Below are 21,803 nucleotides of genomic sequence, written 5' to 3'. Positions count from 1 at the left end.
GTATAAGACTCCACGCAAACAAGTGAGTGCTGGCACCACCGCTAGGTGGCCGCGCCGCTGGAGACCTTCTCGTGAGTCAAGTGCAGCCACAGGTGTTATATCTAGATGCCACTGCGGCCGACCGAGCTGACTCACCACGACTCACTAGCTCACACTTCAGTGAGATTTTAAAGAAAATCGTTGCTTGTTGTAATTTGGAAACGAATACTTGTTCTAATTTTTTTCCCAATGTGACGTCCCTTGAAAAAAAGGTTGATAAACTTGTTTTAATGAACTGATTTTTGATCAGTAACGGATTATATTTTGTCAGTTAACTGATAAAACATCATCAGTTACTGATCAGTAATCAGTTTATTGAAACAAGTTTATCAACTTTTTTTTCAAGGGGTACGTGTGGAACGCTGTTTTATATTTTTACATGTAAATAAAATTTTATATTTTTACATGTAAATAATATTTTGTATTGTTATTTAATCTTGAACATAAATTAAAATTATAATTCAAATTGAATCTTTTTTAACAAAAATGAAAAAGGATACAAGAGATTTTTTTTTGTAAATTAAACATTTATTACGTTTACATTATTGTATTGTTTTAATAAATATAATTATTTTTTTCTATGTCTAATATATATTACATATAACAATATAAAAATAATATTAAGAATAACAATAAAAATAAAATAAAGTAAAATAATTTATTTATTTAATTTCTTGCAATATTATTTAAATATCACATAAACATCATAGAAATATTTTGAAATATGACAGTAATATTACTATGAAATATCACAGTAATATTACAGTGATGCGTTTTCGCGGACATTTTGATATTACTGTGATATCACAGTAATATTTCGTGATATTTCTGCAATATTTCATTTGTAATATTGCAATGTAAAAGTGATATTGCTGTGATATCACTGCAATATTACGTGCTATGTGGGTAATAATTGTTTTATTAATTTTGATTTGTTTCCGATATAACCACAAACTTTAGAATAGATTAATTAATTTTTACAAATAGAAATTTAAACGAAATTTGGTGTTTAGACAAAAAATATTACAATAAATCTAAATTCAAATCATTCTTTTTAACTTTATCTTTGATTTTTTGTATGATTATTTAAAAAAATAAAGAGACTTACTTTTCAAGCATGCTTCTGCATCTCCACGCTTTCGTCATCAATCGGATCACATCAGATCACATTTGAGACAGAGATCGTCAATCCGATTAGTCTAGGGAAATTTTCTATACTTACGTTGAGTACCATTGTTCAACCCAATCCAAGATCCGATTAGTTATCGTAAACACCCGCTGTCTCAAATGTAATCCGATTAATGACGAAAGCGTGAAGACCGAGATAAAGCATGCTTGAAAAGTAAGTCTCTTTATTTTTTTAAATAATAACACAAAAAATCAAAGATAAAGTTAAAAAGAATGAATTGAATTTAGATTTATTGTAATTTTTTTTGTCTAAACACTGGATTTCGTTTAAATTTCTTTGTAAAAATTAATTAATCTATTCTAAAGTTTGTGGTTATATCGGAAACAAATCAAAATTAATAAAACAATTATTAATTGTTAGGTACATATTAAAGCATATAATATTTCAAGCATGTCATATAGAATTCCTGTTTATTATAAACTTAGTAAAAATAACTTTGAAATTATTCAACTACATTACACATTAATCAATATTAATTTATATGTTAAAAATCAATGTCTCTGAAAATGTTTTTTTTATTCTTTTCCAGATCGTAAATAAACTTCAACTCCAAGAATAAATAAAAATTACTGGAAAATGGATTGGCATGAAAAGAGCATTATTGAATATCAATTTGTGCTAACTTAAAATTTGTAAAATTTGTTATTCTTTATTAGTTGTTCATTAGAGAGTAATAATATAAGAACGGAATATACATAAATAAAATTCAAATAATTGTATGCATATATGATGCGTATATTCCATTTTTATATTATTACTCTCTAATAAACAACTAATAAAGAAAAGTAGATTTTACAAATTTTAAGTTAGCACAAATTGATATTGTTCAATAATGCCCTCTTCATATAAATCCATTTTCCAGTAATTTTTATTTATTCATGGAATTGAAGTTTATTTACGATCTGGAAAAGAATAAAAAGAACATTTTTAGAGACATTATTGATTTTTAACATATAAATTAATATTGATTAATGTGTAATGTAGTTGAATGATTTCAAAGTTATTTTTACTAAGTTTATAATAAACAGGAATTTTATATGATATGCTTAAAATATTATATGCTTTAATTTGTACCTAACAATTAATAATTGTTTTATTAATTTTGATTTGTTTCCGATATAACCACAAAGGTTTAGAATAGATTAATTAATTTTTACAAATAGAAATTTAAACAAAATTTAGTGTTTAGACAAAAAATATTACAATAAATCTAAATTCAAATCATTCTTTTTAACTTTATGTTTGATTTTTTGTGTTATTATTTAAAAAAATAAAGAGACTTACTTTTCAAGCATGCTTCTGCGTCTCCACGTTTTCGTCATCAATCGGAGGCTTGTTTTCTATTCCTGCACTAGACTGCACTGGAACATCCCTTCTTGCTTTCGCTAACCTTCAAATATATATTTTTTTCATTTTAAGTGCACACTAATTCAGGGAGTTCAGGAACAGAAAACAAACGGCGGATCACATTTGAGACAGAGATCGTCAATCCGATTAGCCTAGGGAAATTTTCTATACTTACATTGAGTACCATTGTTCAATCCAATCCGAGATCCGAACCTCAGTGAAGTTAGCCGGGCAACTTCAACGTATCGAACTTTAATTAATTGCATTCGTTTGGTGGTCTTTGGTAGTCTAGTCCGATCGTTTGGTGGTTAGTCGTTTTCCTGTAAAATAAAGAAGTAATTTTTGGTGTGAAGTTAGCCGGACAATTTTTATTTTTCAACCGATTTAACTCAAACAGGGCTCATTCGACGCGGAATCGTTTGGTGGTCACGAATATCGCGATGAAAACGTTTGGTGGTCAATCGTTTTTCCGGAAAATAGAAAAAACCGTACGCTCACGCCATGGGTTGCATGAAAACGTGACCTAAGCTGTGTAATTTGGTGGATAAATATTATTTTTCAACCGATTTAACTCAAACAGGGCTCATTCGACGCGGAATCATTTGGTGGTCAACTGTTTTGTTGAAAAATATATGTACAAAACCCATATGCCCATTGTCTTTTGCCAATAAAAGTCAAAGTGTAAATGTACGAATAACCATATTCAAAACGTGAGAAAGAAACACGTCGAAACAAAAGTTTATAAATATCGGATTACTTGATTTATATATCTTCCTCTGAAAGGTATCGCTTCTCAAATGATGAAAAACACAATTGTACTCCAATTTGCATTGTTTTGTATGGCAAGCACGCATAATTGCACACGAGTTGATGATGAAATATATCGTGACGGCCGGAGCAATAACTTACTGGCTGATTCACATCGCGTCCTGGGTACCTATTTTTGAAATCGTTCGTTATGAAACGAATCGTTTATGAACAAAAAAGTAGGCATATGGGTTTTGTACATATATTTTTCAACAAAACAGTTGACCACCAAACGATTCCGCGTCGAATGAGCCCTGTTTGAGTTAAATCGGTTGAAAAATAATATTTATCCACCAAATTACACAGCTTAGGTCACGTTTTCATGCAACCCATGGCGTGAGCGTACGGTTTTTTCTATTTTCCGGGAAAACGATTGACCACCAAACGTTTTCATCGCGATATTCGTGACCACCAAACGATTCCGCGTCGAATGAGCCCTGTTTGAGTTAAATCGGTTGAAAAATAAAAATTGTCCGGCTAACTTCACACCGAAAATTACTTCTTTATTTTGCAGGAAAACGACTAACCACCAAACGATCGGACTAGACTACCAAAGGCCACCAAACGAATGCAATTAATTAAAGTTCGATATGTTGAAGTTGCCCGGCTAATTTCACTGAGGTCTCGATTTACATACGTCAGAAGGAAGGTGTGATTTGCATGTAAGTGATATTTTTTAATATTTTACAATTGAACAAGTTTGTTGTTATATCAAAATTAAATATTAAATTGGAAAGGCTTAACAATAAGACAAGCAAATACAGTTATTTTCGCTCAGTTAAATTCTGAGCGTCCTCATTATTGTAGATTTTTAGCAATAAAAAGTAAATAGATAAAAAATAAATAAATAAATAAATAAATAAAAAATAAAAAAACAATAAAATTAAACCTAAAAAACATATAAAAATATAATAATACAAAAAGTCTTGTAGTCATTAAAAAATATATATACATTAACAATAGACGCCATAAAGCAGATATGGATGGGGCGCGTGTATAGCGATATAGATATTTTTAGTTTATTCTGAAAAATGTGTCTTTGAACTATAACTTTACCATACATGTTTGAATTTGTTGTTAAATATGCTATAAGTTTTGATATAAAATAAATTTTTAATTTTTCAGAAATTTAGAAGAGAAGAATTTCGAGAAAAATGACATTTTTAAAAAATCTAAACAAAGTGTCATAAAATACATAGAAATATATAAAACTTTTATTTGAAACTTTTTTTTTATTTTTTACTATTTCGACGGTATTACTTCAAAAATTAAAAAATCAATTTATTTCAAGAGCGTGTTTCATCTTCTTGACAATCATGTGGACCCGTTGTAATACATATAAAAATACATGTCCCATATTTTTATTTGTATTACAACATATTAAAGGCTTGTCAATTTCTTGCAAACTCTTATGCTGTTTCCTATTTCTTTCACACGTGTTCTCGCGATGAAGAGGAAATAGAGGAAACTAACCGAATGAACCGAATCTTCGGTCAAAAATTAGTGTGACACTTCATGTGCATAACTGTTCCCGATAGAAAGAGAAGCAGATACTTGAATAAGTGCTTGAAACAAGGACAGTTGACTCGGCATACCAACAGGCTGACGCTAAATAATTTTGCTTTTCACAGTTGGCTGTCTGGTTCATAATAACCCACCGATAGACAAAGAAGGCAAATTTTTAGAGAGAAACACGCGCGAACTGCACACACCATGTTATCCTTCCACCATGCTTGTAACTGCTTATAACTGTTTTGCATAGTAGCTGCAGTTAGCTGTTTGCTGTTTATAGCATCATTCTAACATGAACGAAGAAGTTAAAGATTTCTTACATTTGAAATTGAATTCTTGGCTTCTCGCGCAATGCAAATCTATGGGTAAATAATTCACTTTAAAAATAATTTACAAAGCATATTTTGTATGAATGCTCGATGGTACTCAAGAAGTCAATCTTTGAAAAATTGTCAGGTATTGTTTGTTTTAGGATTAAAAAAACCGACTCCAATTCAGGAGAATTGCATTCCTCGAATACTGATGGGTGAAGATTGCATAGGCTGTGCCAAAACAGGCAGTGGTAAGACTCTGGCGTTTGCCCTGCCCATTTTGCAAAAATTATGCGAGGATCCGTACGGTATATTTGCTCTTGTATTGACACCAACGAGGGAACTAGCTTTTCAGGTAAAAACTTTAACTTTTGATGTTAGTTGTGTAATTTATATGGGATACGTCGGAACATATCAGATTATTTAGTAATATAGCAATTTTAGATTTATGTCTCGAAATAATAGAGAATAATTTTTTTGTGTTTTAGTAGTAATAATAAACAAAAAATTCAAAATTTAATTAAAAGAAAATAAAAATAAAGATTTTATATAAAATGATAGCAATTATATAATTGATCAAAATTGACTCTTAACAGTTCTATTTTTATTTAAATCTAAAACTATTACTTTTAGGATATTTAATTTATGTAAAAGAGCTGCACTTGTAACTAATTATAATAAATCTTATTATATTTAATGGAACTGTTTTAGATTGCAGATCAATTTGCTGCTATTGGTAAGGTTATTAATTTGAAAAAATGTGTAATTGTTGGTGGCATGGATATGATGATACAAGGATTAGAATTGTCAAAACGGCCGCATATAGTTGTAGCTACACCAGGTCGACTGGCAGATCATTTAGACAGCTGCAATACATTTTCCTTGCAAAAGATCAAATTTTTAGTGTTGGACGAAGCTGATAGGCTTCTTGGTGGCCATTTTGACAAACAGCTGAAGAAAATATTTGCTGTATTACCTAAGCAAAAACAAATATTGTTCTTCAGCGCCACGATGACAGACACTCTTGATAAAGTAAAGAAAATGGCTTGCAATAAGGTAATATAATACAAGTGTATATTATACTAAATTGATATGATCAACTGTAATGGAAATTATAACTTTTAATCCAGGTTTTCACATGGCAAGAGAAAGATGACGCTGGTATTGCCACTGTAAAGGAACTAGATCAACGTTATGTGTTGTGTCCTAAAGATGTACTTGATTCGTATTTAGTAGAAGTGATTAGAACATTTCGCACCACTAATAAAAATGGCTGTATCATGATATTCACGGACACTTGCAAGTAAATGACAATTGTGTTTGTCATGTAAAAAATGTGGTTTCAGAAATTTAAATCTAATTATATACTATTATTTTGTTGTATTTAGAAACTGTCAATTATTATCGATGACATTGAATGATGTTGGATTTACGAACGTGGCTCTTCATGCAATGCTAAAGCAAAAGGAACGTTTAGTAGCGCTGAATAAGTTCAAGTCAAATCATATACAGATATTAATCGCTACCAACGTTGCAGCCAGAGGCCTGGATATTCCTGCAGTACAATTAGTAGTTAATCACGTAATACCAAATGTACCAAAGGAGTATATTCATAGAGTCGGTAGAACAGCTCGCGCAGGTGAAAACGGTATGGCGATAAGCTTGATAACTCCACACGATATTAAATTATTGCACGCGATCGAAGATGCCATAGGTACTAAATTAACAGAATATAAGGTAGATGGTGAGTACATGTCCTATTTTCCGCTTTTATATTCCTTTTACAATAAAAATAATTACATCTAATTATTTTTTATTTGATACTAGACAAGGAAATCGTTACTATCTTGACGCAAATATCGGTGGCAAAACGGGAAGCAGAAATCAAATTAGATGAGACTGATTTTTACGAAAAGAAAATGATCAACAAACAAAAAAAGTTAATCTTAGAAGAAGAAGAAGGTCAAGAGCCAGATGAAGTAAATATTGCCGAGGAGGAGAGAAAACAACCCAGGAAAAAAAGAAAAGTTGAAATCAAAGTCTGATGAAATGAAATACCTAATGTATATTTGATAAAATACCAAATGTACAATACATAATTTATACCATAACTCGTGATACAATAATAAATTGTAAATATTACTGTTATCTCTTTTTGTTATAGTCAACTCGTCAAATAAGAAATAAAAGACAAAAAATTATGCATTGTATGTCTTACACCCAGGATATTACAATTTGTATTTAAATAAATAATAATATATTGTTAAGATGCATTATTACTTTAAAGATAAAATGTATAAAAATATATGACTAAGTTTTATTTTCTTATTGTTTTTCAAGACGTACTTTTGTTTCGCCAAACTTGGTGTTGATTACTCGCAAGATACAAATATTTTGTAAATTTAAATATATAAAATCACGTTTCTACTGTCTATGTATATTTACGTGTGTATGTGGCAAGTTCTAGATATTACAAATGTACGGAATAAAATTTAATTGAAAAGGCAATTTATATAAAAAAATATCCTACGGTTATGTGAGTAAAGACTAACGTATTTTTTAAAGATAATTAGAGACGCGCTCTAATCTTTTCTTCGTTTTGTATTAAGTTTAATTTTTGTAAGAAAGCGTAAAGCTCTGCAACGTATTCCTTTGGATACGTGTAATAGTGGGCAACATGCGGCGACTTCTCGAATATTTTCACATACGTCTGCAACATATGAATATATATATACAATCCTTATGGCCTTATGTAATTCTCCCATGAAATCAGCAAACGTGAATCTTACCTTTATCCCTAAAGATTCCCAGGCGTCGCGCAAATTCAAATTGCTGGTTACAGCTCCGACAGGATCGGTTTTACTTACAAATATTAATGCTGGTACGCGTAGTACACTGGCCGAATGAAATACCTGACTGGATCGGATATAATATTGTGTCGCTTGCTGATGGAATGTCTTCATGTGATAACTGACAGCAAAATTAATTTATTTAATATTATGATAGATATTTACTTTTTGATGTTTATTCTTCTCTGTCTTTGTTACTTACTCTACAAATTTTCGTAGCATAGACTGCAGCATTATGTTTTTCGGGAATACTGCACGAGGGAAACCAATTGCAATTTGACTAACGTCGGCAATACTGTCCCACACTTGTCCAACAATTCTGTCTGTAATATTACTGTATTTGTCCTTGTTACTTTCTATCAAATCCAAAGCTTCACCCCACATGTAGCCACCCACTGAAAATCCGTGTAACAGAATTTGTTCGTAACTTTCGTTTTGCTTCAAGAAAGCTAACAAATCTGCTGCCACTAGCTAAAAACAAATGTCAGAACTTGTAATAAATAGACTAAAATCCACTTTAGACAATTTACATTTCCGATAGAGTCGGGAGAGTTCTATTTAGAATTTTATATTCCCCATAGATGTATTTTCGACAATCGTACTCAAAGATGTTTTGTTCAGATGTTCTTTATATCACAGGGAAGATATATAAAATATAATTGTGTTACAAATTGTAGATTGTCTAAGGTAGATTTGAAGTGAAATCTATGATGTATTCTTACTCTAGAGCCTTTTGTAGGCCACAAAAGTTGCCAAGGCGTAAGGGAAACTACTGCCACATCAAAATCTTGCTCCATATATAAATTAACAAACTTCATAACATGTTGTCGCTTTGATAGCAACCAAGTGAGAATAACTAACAAAGGACGATTGTTTCCTACACTCATTTTTTGGGCGACGTTCTTAGATGATACGATGCGATTATCCTGTGTAAGAAACTCAATGTTCTTTGAGACATGATGCGACGATAACATGCGTGTCAATTGTTCAATACCCTAAAAAAAAATAAAAAAAACAAAAATAAATATATAACAAAAGGCACAATTAGCATATAATTGCTTTCAAGCAACGTACAATTGCAAATAAGAGAATACATTACCAAATATGTGTTGCGTTTTAACAATTGTGACTGCACGCACAAACTAATTTGCCTCCTTGAAAAGGCATTGCACAAAGCTCTGACCATCATTATGATGAAGAATTTTCAGTCCTTCTCATAAATCTGTGATAACAAAACAAGAAATTATATTACTTATAAAAAATTATAGTACGTAATCATAATTTCTTACGTTACAAATAACTCATTATTCCTTTATTTACATAATGCAATGAAAATCAGACATGTGGAGCATCGAGATATATATATGTTCTCAATTGATATTCTAATCACTAATCAATGTATGCGATCAATCTTTACCAATCGACTTCCTTAAAGATTTCACTCAGCAGACAGCTCGAATGAACACCACTGATTAAACCTGTGTGTTTATTTCATTGGTTCTGCCAACTCTGCGTAATGAACGATCTCTTAGGATTGGCTTGTCGATTATATCTCATGTAATTATTTCATCTCCTACCTTCTTTCTCTCTTTCTTTTCCGTGTCGCTTCAAAGGGGTCAAATTCCACTTGCTCAAATAGTTGGTATTTTTTATCGAAGCATCGAACAAGTAGTTCTCTTGGTTATTCGAACGGAGTGACGATCAATGCCGCCATTTGCGCCTGCGGTGCTGGTGGCAGTCGTCGACGTCGACTGGTCGACTGGTGGAATTGCCAAAATTATATACACACTATTAAACACACGGAAATACAGACAAGCATATGTTAATGATACGAGAAGTAAAGACATGCAACTTATCGCAAGTTATTATCATAATAACTTCGCAGTTAGGTTCGAGGTTCGCGACGAAGACTCTCGTCTGGCGGTGATAAAACGAGCGTTCATCGAATTTATCTATTACAATGCGACGAGTTCCGGTATCAACCCCCGACGTAAGCAGACGTAAGCGCGCCGCTACAAACGTTCGTCTGCTCGGAACTCGGAACGGCTACCGTCTGACGCGACAGAATCTACCGCAGCGAGACGCGAGACCGCATACGCACGCATACATACGCGTTTACACACGCCGTTCACGCACACACTGCGTGCCGGACGTGCACACCGGATCCTCCTATTTTTTTCCCAGGGGTGCATAAGCGTGCATCCACACTACGGTCACGATCGCGACGAACAGAACCCGCTCCGTTACGAAAGAATTGAGACTATTTTGAGGGTGGAAGCATACTCAGCAAACGGAAATGGATTCAAAATATTAAAAATGGATAGAAATAGATTCAAAAAATCAATTTGGATTCGGCAATGACCATACGATTCCAAATTCTTGATTTTTTTGAACTCCATTTTTATACATTTTAAATATTTTAAATTCATTTTCGTTTGTTGGGCGTAAAACGCAAATTCAATCAGAATTCTTTTATTTTCTACCTCAGGGGAGAGATGAAGAATTCTGACTGTATTCCCGGAAAAAAATTTTTCATATAATACAAGTCAAATATGTCTACATATAAATAATTATATACAAAATTATATGAATATAAACTTGTACAATTATAATATAAATTATATGTTCAGTCATATTCATGACATATGTGTTGAATTAATATAAAATTATATATATATATATATATGTTAATATTAAATAAGATACTTGAGCCGAATAAGGCTCAGTACTAAATTATATATATATATATATATGTTAATATTAAATAAGATACTTGAGCCGAATAAGGCTCAGTACTAAATAAGGCCCACTTTTAAATTTACCATTTAAAAACCCGCTTTATGTTTGAAATATCCCAGCAAACGAGAAATGATTGGATTGGATAAATCCATATGAATCATGTTTCTGAATCCGCAAAAAAGTATTGAATTTTATAGAAACTGAACACATTAAATCCGTTTCCTATATCCCTAATTAAATATAATTCATTGCATTTTTTTTTTACATAAATCATTCAAATGGAATCTACATGAGCAAAACAACATTTTTGTAATAGCTTCAAAAACAATTTTTGCAAAAAGAAATCAATTTTTTAGGAATTTTTTCCGGAAATTTTCAAGCGGTCCCATCCAAGTCGCGACTCCGGTGAACGTTGCTTGACCTCGGTGATCGCTGCGAACTAATCCCTCATGATGACCTGTGAATACTTTATACTGATATGTGTATATAATTGTTAGATCAGGTTAATATACATTATCGAAAAAATGAAATATGTATAATTAAAGCATATTATTTATATAAAATTATAGTTTTTTTACTAATTTCTTTAATGTAAAATAGCATCTGGAATAATTTTTCTGTTATTTGTTTAAATAGAATGCAATTAGAAAATCAATATTATATCAATATAATACAATAATTAAATTAAATATGAAAAAATTTTTATTAAAAAACCAATTAAAAAATATTGTTTGTTTATTGGGATGTAGAGCAAGGTTTCTTCATATCCCAGCAAACGAGAAATAATTGAAAAATAGGATTATTAAATGGAACGAAATTAAATCCAGTTTTTGGATTTTTTGAATCCGTTTTCTATCCGTAATCCATTTGAATCAATAATTACGGATTGGCTATTTGCTTTCTGTATCTTATTCAATATACATAAAAGTAAAACGTGCGACCTATTCATTTGAATCCGTAATTGTGGATTGGTTATTTGTTTTTGATATCATATTCAATATTCAATGCAATGAACGTGAGTCTATTCGTTTGAATCTGTAATTGTAGATTAGCCATTTGTTTTTGGTATCATATTCAATGTATGTACAATGCAATGAATTATATTTAACTACCCTAACAGCACAACCATCTATATGTCAACTGTAAATCGATTTTTCTAAGTCAGGCTTTCGGAGTTGACTGCAAATCGACTTTGCATAAACGTCTGCAGACGTCCTTCAAATATTGACTTTACGACGTTTAGAAAAAGGCATGCGGTCCTGTAGTCCTGTGTATTGTTGAGAAACATAAATATTCATATCAATAGACAAAATAAGTCCATATATGAAGAAACCTTGATCTACATCTCAATGAGCAAACAATATTTTTTAATTGGTTTTTTAATAAAAATTTTTTTATATTTAATTTAATTATTGTATTATATTGATATATATTTTCTAATTGCATTCTTATTTAAACAAATAACAGAAAAATTATTCCAGATGCTATTTTACATTTGCGAAATTAGTAAAAAAAGTATAATTTTATATTTGTTTATATAAATAATATGCTTTAATTATACATATTTTATTTTTTTGATAACGTATATTGACCTGATCTAACAATTATATACACATAATCAGTATAAAGTATTCACAGGTCATCATGAGGAATTAGTTCGCAGCGATCACCGAGGTCAAGCAACGTTCATCGGAGTCGCGACTTGGATAGGTGACCGCTTGAAAATTTCCGGAAAAAATTCCTAAAAAATTGATTTTTTTTTTTGCAAAAATTGTTTTTGAAACTATTACAAAAATGTTGTTTTGTTCACGTAGATTCCATTTGAATGATTTACGTAAAAAAAAATGCAATGAATTATATTTAATTAGGGATATAGGAAACGGATTTAATGTGTTCAGTTTCTATAAAATTCAATACTTTTTTGCGGGTTCAGAAACATGATTCATATGGATTTATCCAATCCAATCATTTCTCGTTTGCTGGGATATGGACCTATTTTGTCTATAGATATGAATATTCATGTTTCTCAACAATACATGATGCACACAGGACTACAGAACCGCATGCTTTTTTCTAAACGTCATAAAGTCAATATTTGAAGGACGTCTGCAGACGTTTATGCAAAGTCGACTTGCAGTCAACTCCGAAAGCCTGACTTAGAAAAGTCGATTTACAGTTGACATATAGATGGTTGTGCTGTTAGGGTAGTTAAATATAATTCAATGCATTGTACATTGAATATGATACCAAAAGCAAATGGCTAATCCACAATTACAGATTCAAACGAATAGACTCACGTTTATTGCATTGAATATTGAATATCATATCAAAAACAAATAACCAATCCACAATTACGGATTCAAATGAATAGGTCGCACGTTTTACTTTTATGTATATTGAATAAGATACAGAAAGCAAATAGCCAATCCGTAATTATTGATTCAAATGGATTACGGATAGAAAACGGATTCAAAAAATCCAAAAACTGGATTTAATTTCGTTCCATTTAATAATCCTAAATATTTTTCAATTATTTCTCGTTTGCTGGGGTATGCTTAAAAGATATGTCATAGGAAGTAGATAAAGACTGAATAGCAAATTAATATCCCTGGCAACATGTTTATGCAGTGCAACGAAAGCTTGTAACAAAGTGGATAAATCAGTCATTTTTATAAAAATGTGTTGTAAATTTAATAAGTATACATTATTTTATTGCAACATACTATCCCTAGTAGCACAGTACATTGGCTTTACATTGGTTAACATTGGCGAAACATTGGTTATGTTGGGAGTACATTGGCCAATATTTCCCAATAAAGAGCCAATATTGGTCATAGAATCAATTGCACATGTACTTGTAATATTGCTCGCCAATTAATAAACAATATTGCATTTACATTGGAGATGCATTGGTCAAGATTTGCCAATGTAAAGCGAATATTGTTTATTAAAGAAATGACAATGTTTTACCAATATTACGAGTCAACAATTTTACAATATTGCTCTTACATTGGAGGTGCATTGGCCAAGATTTGCCAATGTAAAGCGAATATTGTTTATTAAAGAAATAGTAATGTACTGCCAATATTACAAGTCAACAATTTTATAATATTGCTCTTACATTGGAGGTGCATTGGCCAAGATTTGCCAATGTAAAGCGAATATTGTTTATTGAAGAAACGGTAATGTACTGCCAATATTACGAGTCAATAATTGTATAATATTGCACTTACATTGGAGGTGCATTGGCCAAGATTTGCCAATGTAAAGCGAATATTGTTTATTGAAGAAACGGTAATGTACTGCCAATATTACGAGTCAACAATTTTATAATATTGCTCTTACATTGGAGATGCATTGGCCAAGATTTGCCAATGTAAAGCGAATATTGTTTATTGAAGAAACGGTAATGTACTGCCAATATTACGAGTCAATAATTGTACAATATTGCACTTACATTAGAAGTGCATTGGCGAATATTTGCCAATCAAAAGCGAATATTGTTTTTTAAAGAAACGGTAATGTGCTGCCAATGTTACGAGTTAACAATGGTACAATATTGCACTTATATTGGAAGCGCATTATTGGTCAAGATTGCCAAATCTAAAGCGAATATTAGTTATAAAAGAAAGATTAATGTGCTGCCAATGTTACGAGTCAATAATTGTATTGTAAATATTATCAATAAACGAAATAGGTCCATAAGTGAAGAAACCTCAATCTACATTCCAATAAGCAAACAATATTTTTCAATTGTTTAAAAAAATTTTTTTACAAAAATTTTTTATAAAAATTTTTTATATTTAATTTGTATTATATTGACATATATTTTCTAATTGCATTCTTACTCAAACAAATAACAGAAAAGTTATTCCAGATACTATTCCGCATTTGTGAAATTGTAAAAAAACTATAATTTTATATTTGTTTATGTAAATAATGTGCTTTAATTATACATATTCCATTTTTTTGATAACGTATATTGACCTGATCTACCAGTTATATACAAGTATCAACACAAAGCTTTCACAGGTCATCACGAAGGATCAGTTCGCAGCGATCACACAGGTCAAACAACGTTCACCGGAGTCGCGACTTGGATGGGTGACCGCTTGGGTTAAAAAAAAAATTGGACTAATATTGATTAAAGTGTCAACCTTCTAATATTGGACCAATGTTGAAAACCCAATGCACAACCAATATATAATATCGTATTTATTTTTTTTTTTAATATTGGTTAAATAAGGGTCGATATCATACTTTGCAATATTGGACCAATATTAAAAATCAATTCACATCCAATAGATAATATTGGGTTGACATGATTTTTCAATATTGGACCAATATTGCAACTTCAAGATTGGTTACATAAGAGTCGATATCATACTCTGCAATATTGGACCAATACTGAAAATCAATTCACACCCAATATAGAATATTGGGTTTACATTATTTCCCAATATTGAACCAATATTTTGTGCTACTAGGGATAATATTATTCAACTTTCTAACTATAGGAAAAAACAAATGTATATAATTTTTTTGGAATAAATATACTTTTTTATAAATAATGTATTAATAAGGCCCACTTGTACATTAATTGTTATAGCCATTGTCATTTGTTTATTATGTATGTGGCTTGCAACTGAGAATAACGATTTTCAATGATACTAACTTTTCATAAGCTAAAATTGCACTAAAATAGCCAGAATTTTTTAAAGTTAAAATATTAATTATAGACAAAATTAAAAATAATTGTGATGTTTTACTAGTATAATAGATCTTAAGGCGATGCTGAACTGACGGTGGAACTCACTTAACGTCGATACTGCAGATTGCTGTAGATTTTTTTTCGGCGAACTGCGGGTCGCGCGTGAGGCGAAGAGTAAGGGGAATAGACTAGCGCACTTTGTCAAACGCACTCATCTGTCCTTGTTTTTTTTACTTTAGCGCCTCTAATGCAAGATCTCTGAACTACAATGAACCCAATTTCTGCTCTTTGCACCAATACACGTGCAAATTACATAAACAATTTTCAGACATCCATTTCTCTCATACTAGAGCTTCTAGAACCATTCTGCAAGCGTCGTATTGTTCTTTTATTTAATTCATACGCAATAAACTACTTATTTCATACATACAAAGTCTAAAACTTTTATATAGGGCACATGTTGTCACGAGTCGGCTGCAGAAGCCGATAATTAAACTATAATTTTTTAATTTACTTTCGTTTTTCGTACTAAATTATAGTTTCCCGTGTATGTTTTTGTTACTACTTTAATTGTGGAGAAGGATTTTACGATCTATAAAGCCAATTAAGAGAAATGCCTGTCCAAAAATATGCACGTATACAGACCATAGATCTATGGCTACATAGGATCTATAGACCGAGCATTCGAGGAGTGGGGACGTGAAAAACTAGAAAGAGATAGCAAGCTTTGGACCACTATTCTGTCTTTGTCTAATGACGCGCGTGGGGAATCTTCACTTGTTTTTTTTTTTTTATATTTTGACGTCTACAAAGGTAATAAAGAAACTGATAAATTTAACATTAATAAAACTAAGAATAAATGATTTATTTACTGAAAAGAAACATGCTTTTAATCAAGCTCCATTGATGGATCATAGAAATCAATTGATTTGTATTCTCTTAGAAAAGTTTTTCACTCTTTGTATACATCATTATGCTGCTTCTAAGAATAACAAAATTAGACAAATAAGATCTAAATTCACAAAACTCATTTTATTTAAAAATCAATAACATATATTATATATATAGATATATATGAAGATCAGCAGAGTTAATTTTTTTATTACTATTATGCCAGGTGCTTTAAATGTTTATTCAATACTTTATTGTTTAAATTTTAATACACAATTTTACATTATATATAATTTTATATTTTGGCACTTTTTCCAATGCTTTTCAATTCCCCTTCATTCTTTTTTCACATTCACTTACATTTCCCTTTTCTTTTTCCCTAACCTTACCGAGAGTTTCGTTACCTTTACTGTACCCCCACGCGCGTCATTAGACAAAGACAAAATAGTGGTCCAAAACAGGCTATCTCTTTCTAGTTTTTCACGCGAGAACTTTACCCCCACTCCTCGAATGCTCGGTCTATAGATCCTATGTCTATGATACAGACCGGTTCAGCATCGCCTTAAAGGATTTCGTATTTGTGATTAATAATCATTTTAACAGTGAGTTGGAAAATAATATTTAATTCCTCTGTTATTTTTAATTTATTTTTAATTCGGGCCTTATTAAAAGCACAAGAATTTAATAAGGCCCAATGTCAGAGTTTAAAAACATTTCTTTTTTGTTTACTTAAAAATGTTTTATATAGAAGATAATTTTATTTTGGCGAGTGGTTGAAATAAACATTTTATTCTCATTTAGTTTATTTTAATATCTTTGTGAATAGAATTTATAAAAAATAAAATAAGTTAGGTGGGCCTTATACGGCTCAGGTACTTTAATACATGACAAATTATTTTCCGGATTATGTAAAAATCTGTTTCCTAAAAACGTAGATCATAAATTGCAAATGCAGACACGACAACTAAACCAGAAATGCGTTAACGATAATATTAGCGCTTTCATTTGTGACTATCCGCATTTTCAATCTGTGATTCGCGTTTCACATTGTAATTATGTTAAGAATAATTTGATTCTATATATCACATGTAACAAAAAACAACGGAAGAAACGTACATCAAAACGTAAGCGTAAAAAAGTGTGACAAAGTACGGTTGTCATAAAATTTTTTGCGGCGCGAAAGAATTTAAATAAAAATGCGTTATGATTTATAAATCGTCTGAAATAGACTTTTAAATGGCAAATGAAGCGGAAAAGAGGGGAGGATCATGTGTCACGTGAAGTACTGAATATTGTATTTTGAAGGAGGAATTGTCTTTATTCGTGCTTATTTTTACGCGTTCAAATACTTCAAATAAAACTTTAAATGAGATCTGTAATTTATGTGGGAATGAAAAATGAATAAACCGTTTACGATTTTACATACCGTATAAAATACGAAAAACGTTCGAAGAATCGAAATACATGTATAAAGTAAAAATGTACGACATACGAAATAAAATAAAAAAATCGAAATTTTTCTGCGAGTCATAAACCATCTGAAGTAAGTTCGAGATAAGAACTTAACGAAATAAAGGATATTTAAAAAATATAATCAGAAAAAGAGCACAGAAAATGTCGCAAGAATGAATTAATTATGTGCTTTTACGTTTTTTTTTTCAAATGTGAGACACAAAAAATGTTTGATAAATATGAATATATCGATGATAAATTTGAAAATTTCTGGTTTGAATAGATTGATTTTTTTTTTAGGAAGAGTGCTTTCTTGATTTTTATTTTTTAGACAGAAAAAAACACGAATTTGTATCGTAAATTAGAATCTACACGTATACAATTTCATTTAAATGTAATTATATGAGACTGAAATGTTTATTCATGCATTTCAGTCTCATATAACTAAATTTAAATGAAATTGTACACATGTAGACGTAACCCGCGGCCAACAAAAATTTAAAAAATGCAAATGTAATACATTATATTTACATAATGGTTACATCTATTCGTAAAAACAGCTAGAGAAAAAAAAATGAGCCAAGTAACGGACATTAATATTCAAAGAATAGTGAGTGACATATATAATTATGAACGCAGTAATACGATAATCACCAGAACACTTAAGCAACCTCTAAAATACTTCGATGATTTAAAAATTACCTGTTAAGGTCGAGGAAAATTTTATTTACACGTAAGAACATAAAAAGGTTCAACGTGGCAGTTACTGTAACATTAATATTTTTTATATTTCTATGTTACACTTTTATCAGTGTAAGACCTTGCGCACAATACAGGAATATTAGATATTAGGAACATGAATAGGAATTAAAATTTTAGAATCAGTTTTCTTAATGAATACTGTAGATAAATAATAAGTTGTTATGTTGTATCTTGTACAACATACTTATATCTTACGTTTTATTAGTATCCATTGTGCGTTACATTTTTAATAATCATTAGAAAAACTCAATCTAAAATTCCTGTTCCTAATATCTAATATTTTCCTATTGTGCGTAGAGCCTAACAATCTAAAAATGCTTGTAGAAATAAATTCTTGAAGTGTTCATGTGAAAACTTAACGAAACGAAAAATTAATGACGTTAATAATAATCTCTCGCTATCAGTTCCGCCTTATTCTAATCGATTTTACTCCGTTGGAATTATACAATGTAATACTTAATATTATACACATTACATATATTTTTATTAATAAAATTTTAATACGACTCGCGCATATAAAATTAAATTTGTATCATTGTAAAAAACGTCATATAGAGAGAATTTATTCCTGACCGTACTCTTCCGCAAAACTGCAACAAAGCAAAACGAAAAAATATTCAGTCGTCCTTAGTCGTCGTTTCATGACGGGGTCAACGGTCGTGAGAAGAAAGAGAAAGAAAGAGGCACTGAATTTATTTGTCACGTCGCACAGCTACGTGCAATCGCGTAGCTCGTTAACAATCGTGTCAATATGCATTCGATTTTTTTTTTAATTTCACGCACTCGCAAATAAGAAAAATTATACGCTGTTATTGAACACAACATATAATGATGACGGTCGAACTGGATCGGCGAATTTATTTTGTAAATTACTTACGCTCCGATCGATGCCCCGCGATCCACCAGTCGCGACAAGCCAGTCGGACAGGCGACTGGACGGCTTTTATCGTATGTCCGAGTTACTTTAGGCATATAAAACGCGGTGGTCGTAAGCGTTTTGCACTTGCGCCTGTCGCTGTGCCCGACACTTCTTTGAGAACGGATCGCCAGCCTCCGGCATGCAACGTTTTGCTAAATAGATCCTCAAGGTCCTGAGTCACTCATGACACTGTGATTTCAGATGCCAGCAGAGACACGTCCTGCACATGTACTGTTACATGCGGCGACGTGCCATCGTAGAATTTGGTGATTTCTAGTATTCTCGAGACTTCCTTAAAATTTGCTAATAAATAATGCCTAGTATCATATTGCTGTACGACTAATCTATAATTTTCAATTCTTAACGACAGTATCGTTATCATTATATCATTACGCAGATGTATGATAAAAATAATTTGCCCAACAATATGCCGTTAAGAGAATAGGCTTACTGTATAATAAAATATTGGCTCTTTTATCTCACTATGTTGTACAATGTGGTACATAAAAAAAAAAGAGATTTAAACTTGTGAGAGAACTGCTATCTAATGAATCCTTCGATTTCTATCTTTCCTAAGTAATTCGCACAAAGAAACGTCAGGTTCAAATGAGTTTACAGCGTTCTTATTTCTTTATAGGAGGGAGAAGCTTTTAATATCGTGCGATTACGTAAAAGTTCTATTGTCGCTTGTGGATCAACGGAAAGGAGGCGGGAATGTTAAAGATTATATGTAATTTTGTACATTGTTCGCAACACGCGTGAATTCTCTCTCGAAGGTTTGGAAATATTATTGATCGCGATTTTAGAAACCCGTTCTTTGACAGTGAAGAATTCTCTGAGTGTAGGAATATTCCGATCATTGATTATGTTTCGAAGGACACTTTCCGTTCTTGTTTTAAAGAACGTAAATTCGATGATCATCGAGTCATTATTCATCTAAAAATTTATCAAGACTGAGAAATCTTAATTAGATACCGTATAAATTAAATATTAGTCTTAATTTTATATATATATATATATATATATATATATATATATATATATATATATATATATACACATACATACATACATACATACATACATACATGCATGCATGCATGCATGCATGCATGCATGGATGCATGCATGCATACATACATACATACATACATACATACATACATACATACATACATACATACACATACATACACAGGCTGGCCATAAAGTTCCGGGACGGTGAAATATCTCGAAAACTAAGCATTTTAGGAAAAAATGTTTCAGACAAAAGTTGTAGGGTTTCAAAAGATCTATTTACCGATTATATCAATTTGACCTTAGATTGACAAGGTCAGATCGTAATCACATTAACTTTTTTAAATAGAATACCCCATTTTGGATTCCAGAATCTAATAGCTGCTGTCAAGACCTTTCTAAAACACTACAAAAAAGTTTATTTTTGTTAAATACTTGTCGACGCTTGAAAGTTACAGTACACTATAGTTTTCAAGCCTCACAACTTGGAAAGTACTTAACGAAAATAAACTTTCTTGTAGTGTTTTGGAAAGATCTTATTGACACCAGCTATTAGATTCTAAAATCAAAAATAGGGTGTTCCATTTAAAAAAGTTAATGTGATTTTGATCTAACCTTGACGACGCCATCCCAGATCAAACTGATAATATCAGTAAATAGATCTTTTGAATACAACTTTTGTCTGAAACATTTTTTCCTAAAATGCTTAGTTTTCGAGATATTTTACCGTCCAGAACTTTATGGCCACCCTGTGTGTATGTGTATATATATATATATATATATATATATATATATATATATATATATATACACATACATATATATATATATATATATATATATAAATTCACGTTTTTTGCAAATTTACTTGATTTATGTGCAACAAATGCATTAAAAATGAAGAATAGAATAAATCGCGCACACAATCGTGTTCCGAATAGAAGCATCTTACATGCAGTTAACTGTGCATCGGTACGTAAAGGACCGTGTTAAATAACTTTAATAAACTCCCAACAGGGCTCAATTGATACGCTCGCGTGCAAAGAAGCGCTTCTACATCAAGACGACCAGCTGTTGCATTAAAATAGCCGGCACGAATGGCACATCGATGCGTAGTAAATCTCAAATATGGAAAAAAACAGAATAACCCGGTCTATATTACTTACACGCGTCGCTTCCATATTTGGAGAAATTAATACAACATTAGCGAAATATATAATGGTAAAATAAGATAACTTAATAGTGATACCATTACCAA

The 21,803-nt window shown here is 31.1% G+C and overlaps 2 protein-coding genes across 10 annotated transcripts; one reads left to right on the top strand and one right to left on the bottom strand.

The window, feature by feature from the left end:
• Positions 1–5,029: 5,029 nt before the first annotated feature.
• On the top strand, positions 5,030–7,472 carry LOC105195039 (probable ATP-dependent RNA helicase DDX49). Of its 2 annotated transcripts, none has more exons than XM_011160240.3 (6): positions 5,030–5,259; positions 5,367–5,560; positions 5,917–6,261; positions 6,336–6,508; positions 6,594–6,949; positions 7,033–7,472. In XM_011160240.3, the coding sequence occupies exons 1-6, from the start codon at positions 5,187–5,189 to the stop codon at positions 7,248–7,250; spliced, it is 1,359 nt and encodes a 452-aa protein (XP_011158542.1). In that variant the 5' UTR covers positions 5,030–5,186; the 3' UTR covers positions 7,251–7,472. The 2 variants fall into 2 exon arrangements, with proteins under 2 accessions (XP_011158542.1, XP_025989694.1); XM_026133909.2 differs by having other exon boundaries at positions 5,049–5,259; positions 5,351–5,560.
• LOC105195040 lies at positions 7,248–19,743 on the bottom strand. 8 transcript variants are annotated; one of them, XM_039446614.1, is made up of 8 exons: positions 19,487–19,743; positions 9,632–9,842; positions 9,472–9,563; positions 9,154–9,276; positions 8,777–9,049; positions 8,257–8,525; positions 7,995–8,175; positions 7,248–7,915 (listed from the first exon to the last, which is right to left on the bottom strand). In XM_039446614.1, the coding sequence occupies exons 4-8, from the start codon at positions 9,241–9,243 to the stop codon at positions 7,775–7,777; spliced, it is 954 nt and encodes a 317-aa protein (XP_039302548.1). In that variant the 5' UTR covers positions 9,244–9,276; positions 9,472–9,563; positions 9,632–9,842; positions 19,487–19,743; the 3' UTR covers positions 7,248–7,774. The 8 variants fall into 8 exon arrangements, with proteins under 8 accessions (XP_039302548.1, XP_039302551.1, XP_039302549.1 ...); XM_039446617.1 differs by having other exon boundaries at positions 9,632–9,813; positions 19,487–19,731; XM_039446615.1 differs by lacking the exon at positions 19,487–19,743 and adding an exon at positions 9,933–10,161.
• Positions 19,744–21,803: the final 2,060 nt, after the last annotated feature.

The sequence above is a fragment of the Solenopsis invicta genome, chromosome 3, assembly GCF_016802725.1.
Source record: "Solenopsis invicta isolate M01_SB chromosome 3, UNIL_Sinv_3.0, whole genome shotgun sequence".
NCBI lineage: Eukaryota > Metazoa > Arthropoda > Insecta > Hymenoptera > Formicidae > Solenopsis > Solenopsis invicta.
The sequence above is the reverse complement of the archived record's forward strand: the minus strand, read 5'-3'. Positions and strand labels throughout refer to the sequence as shown.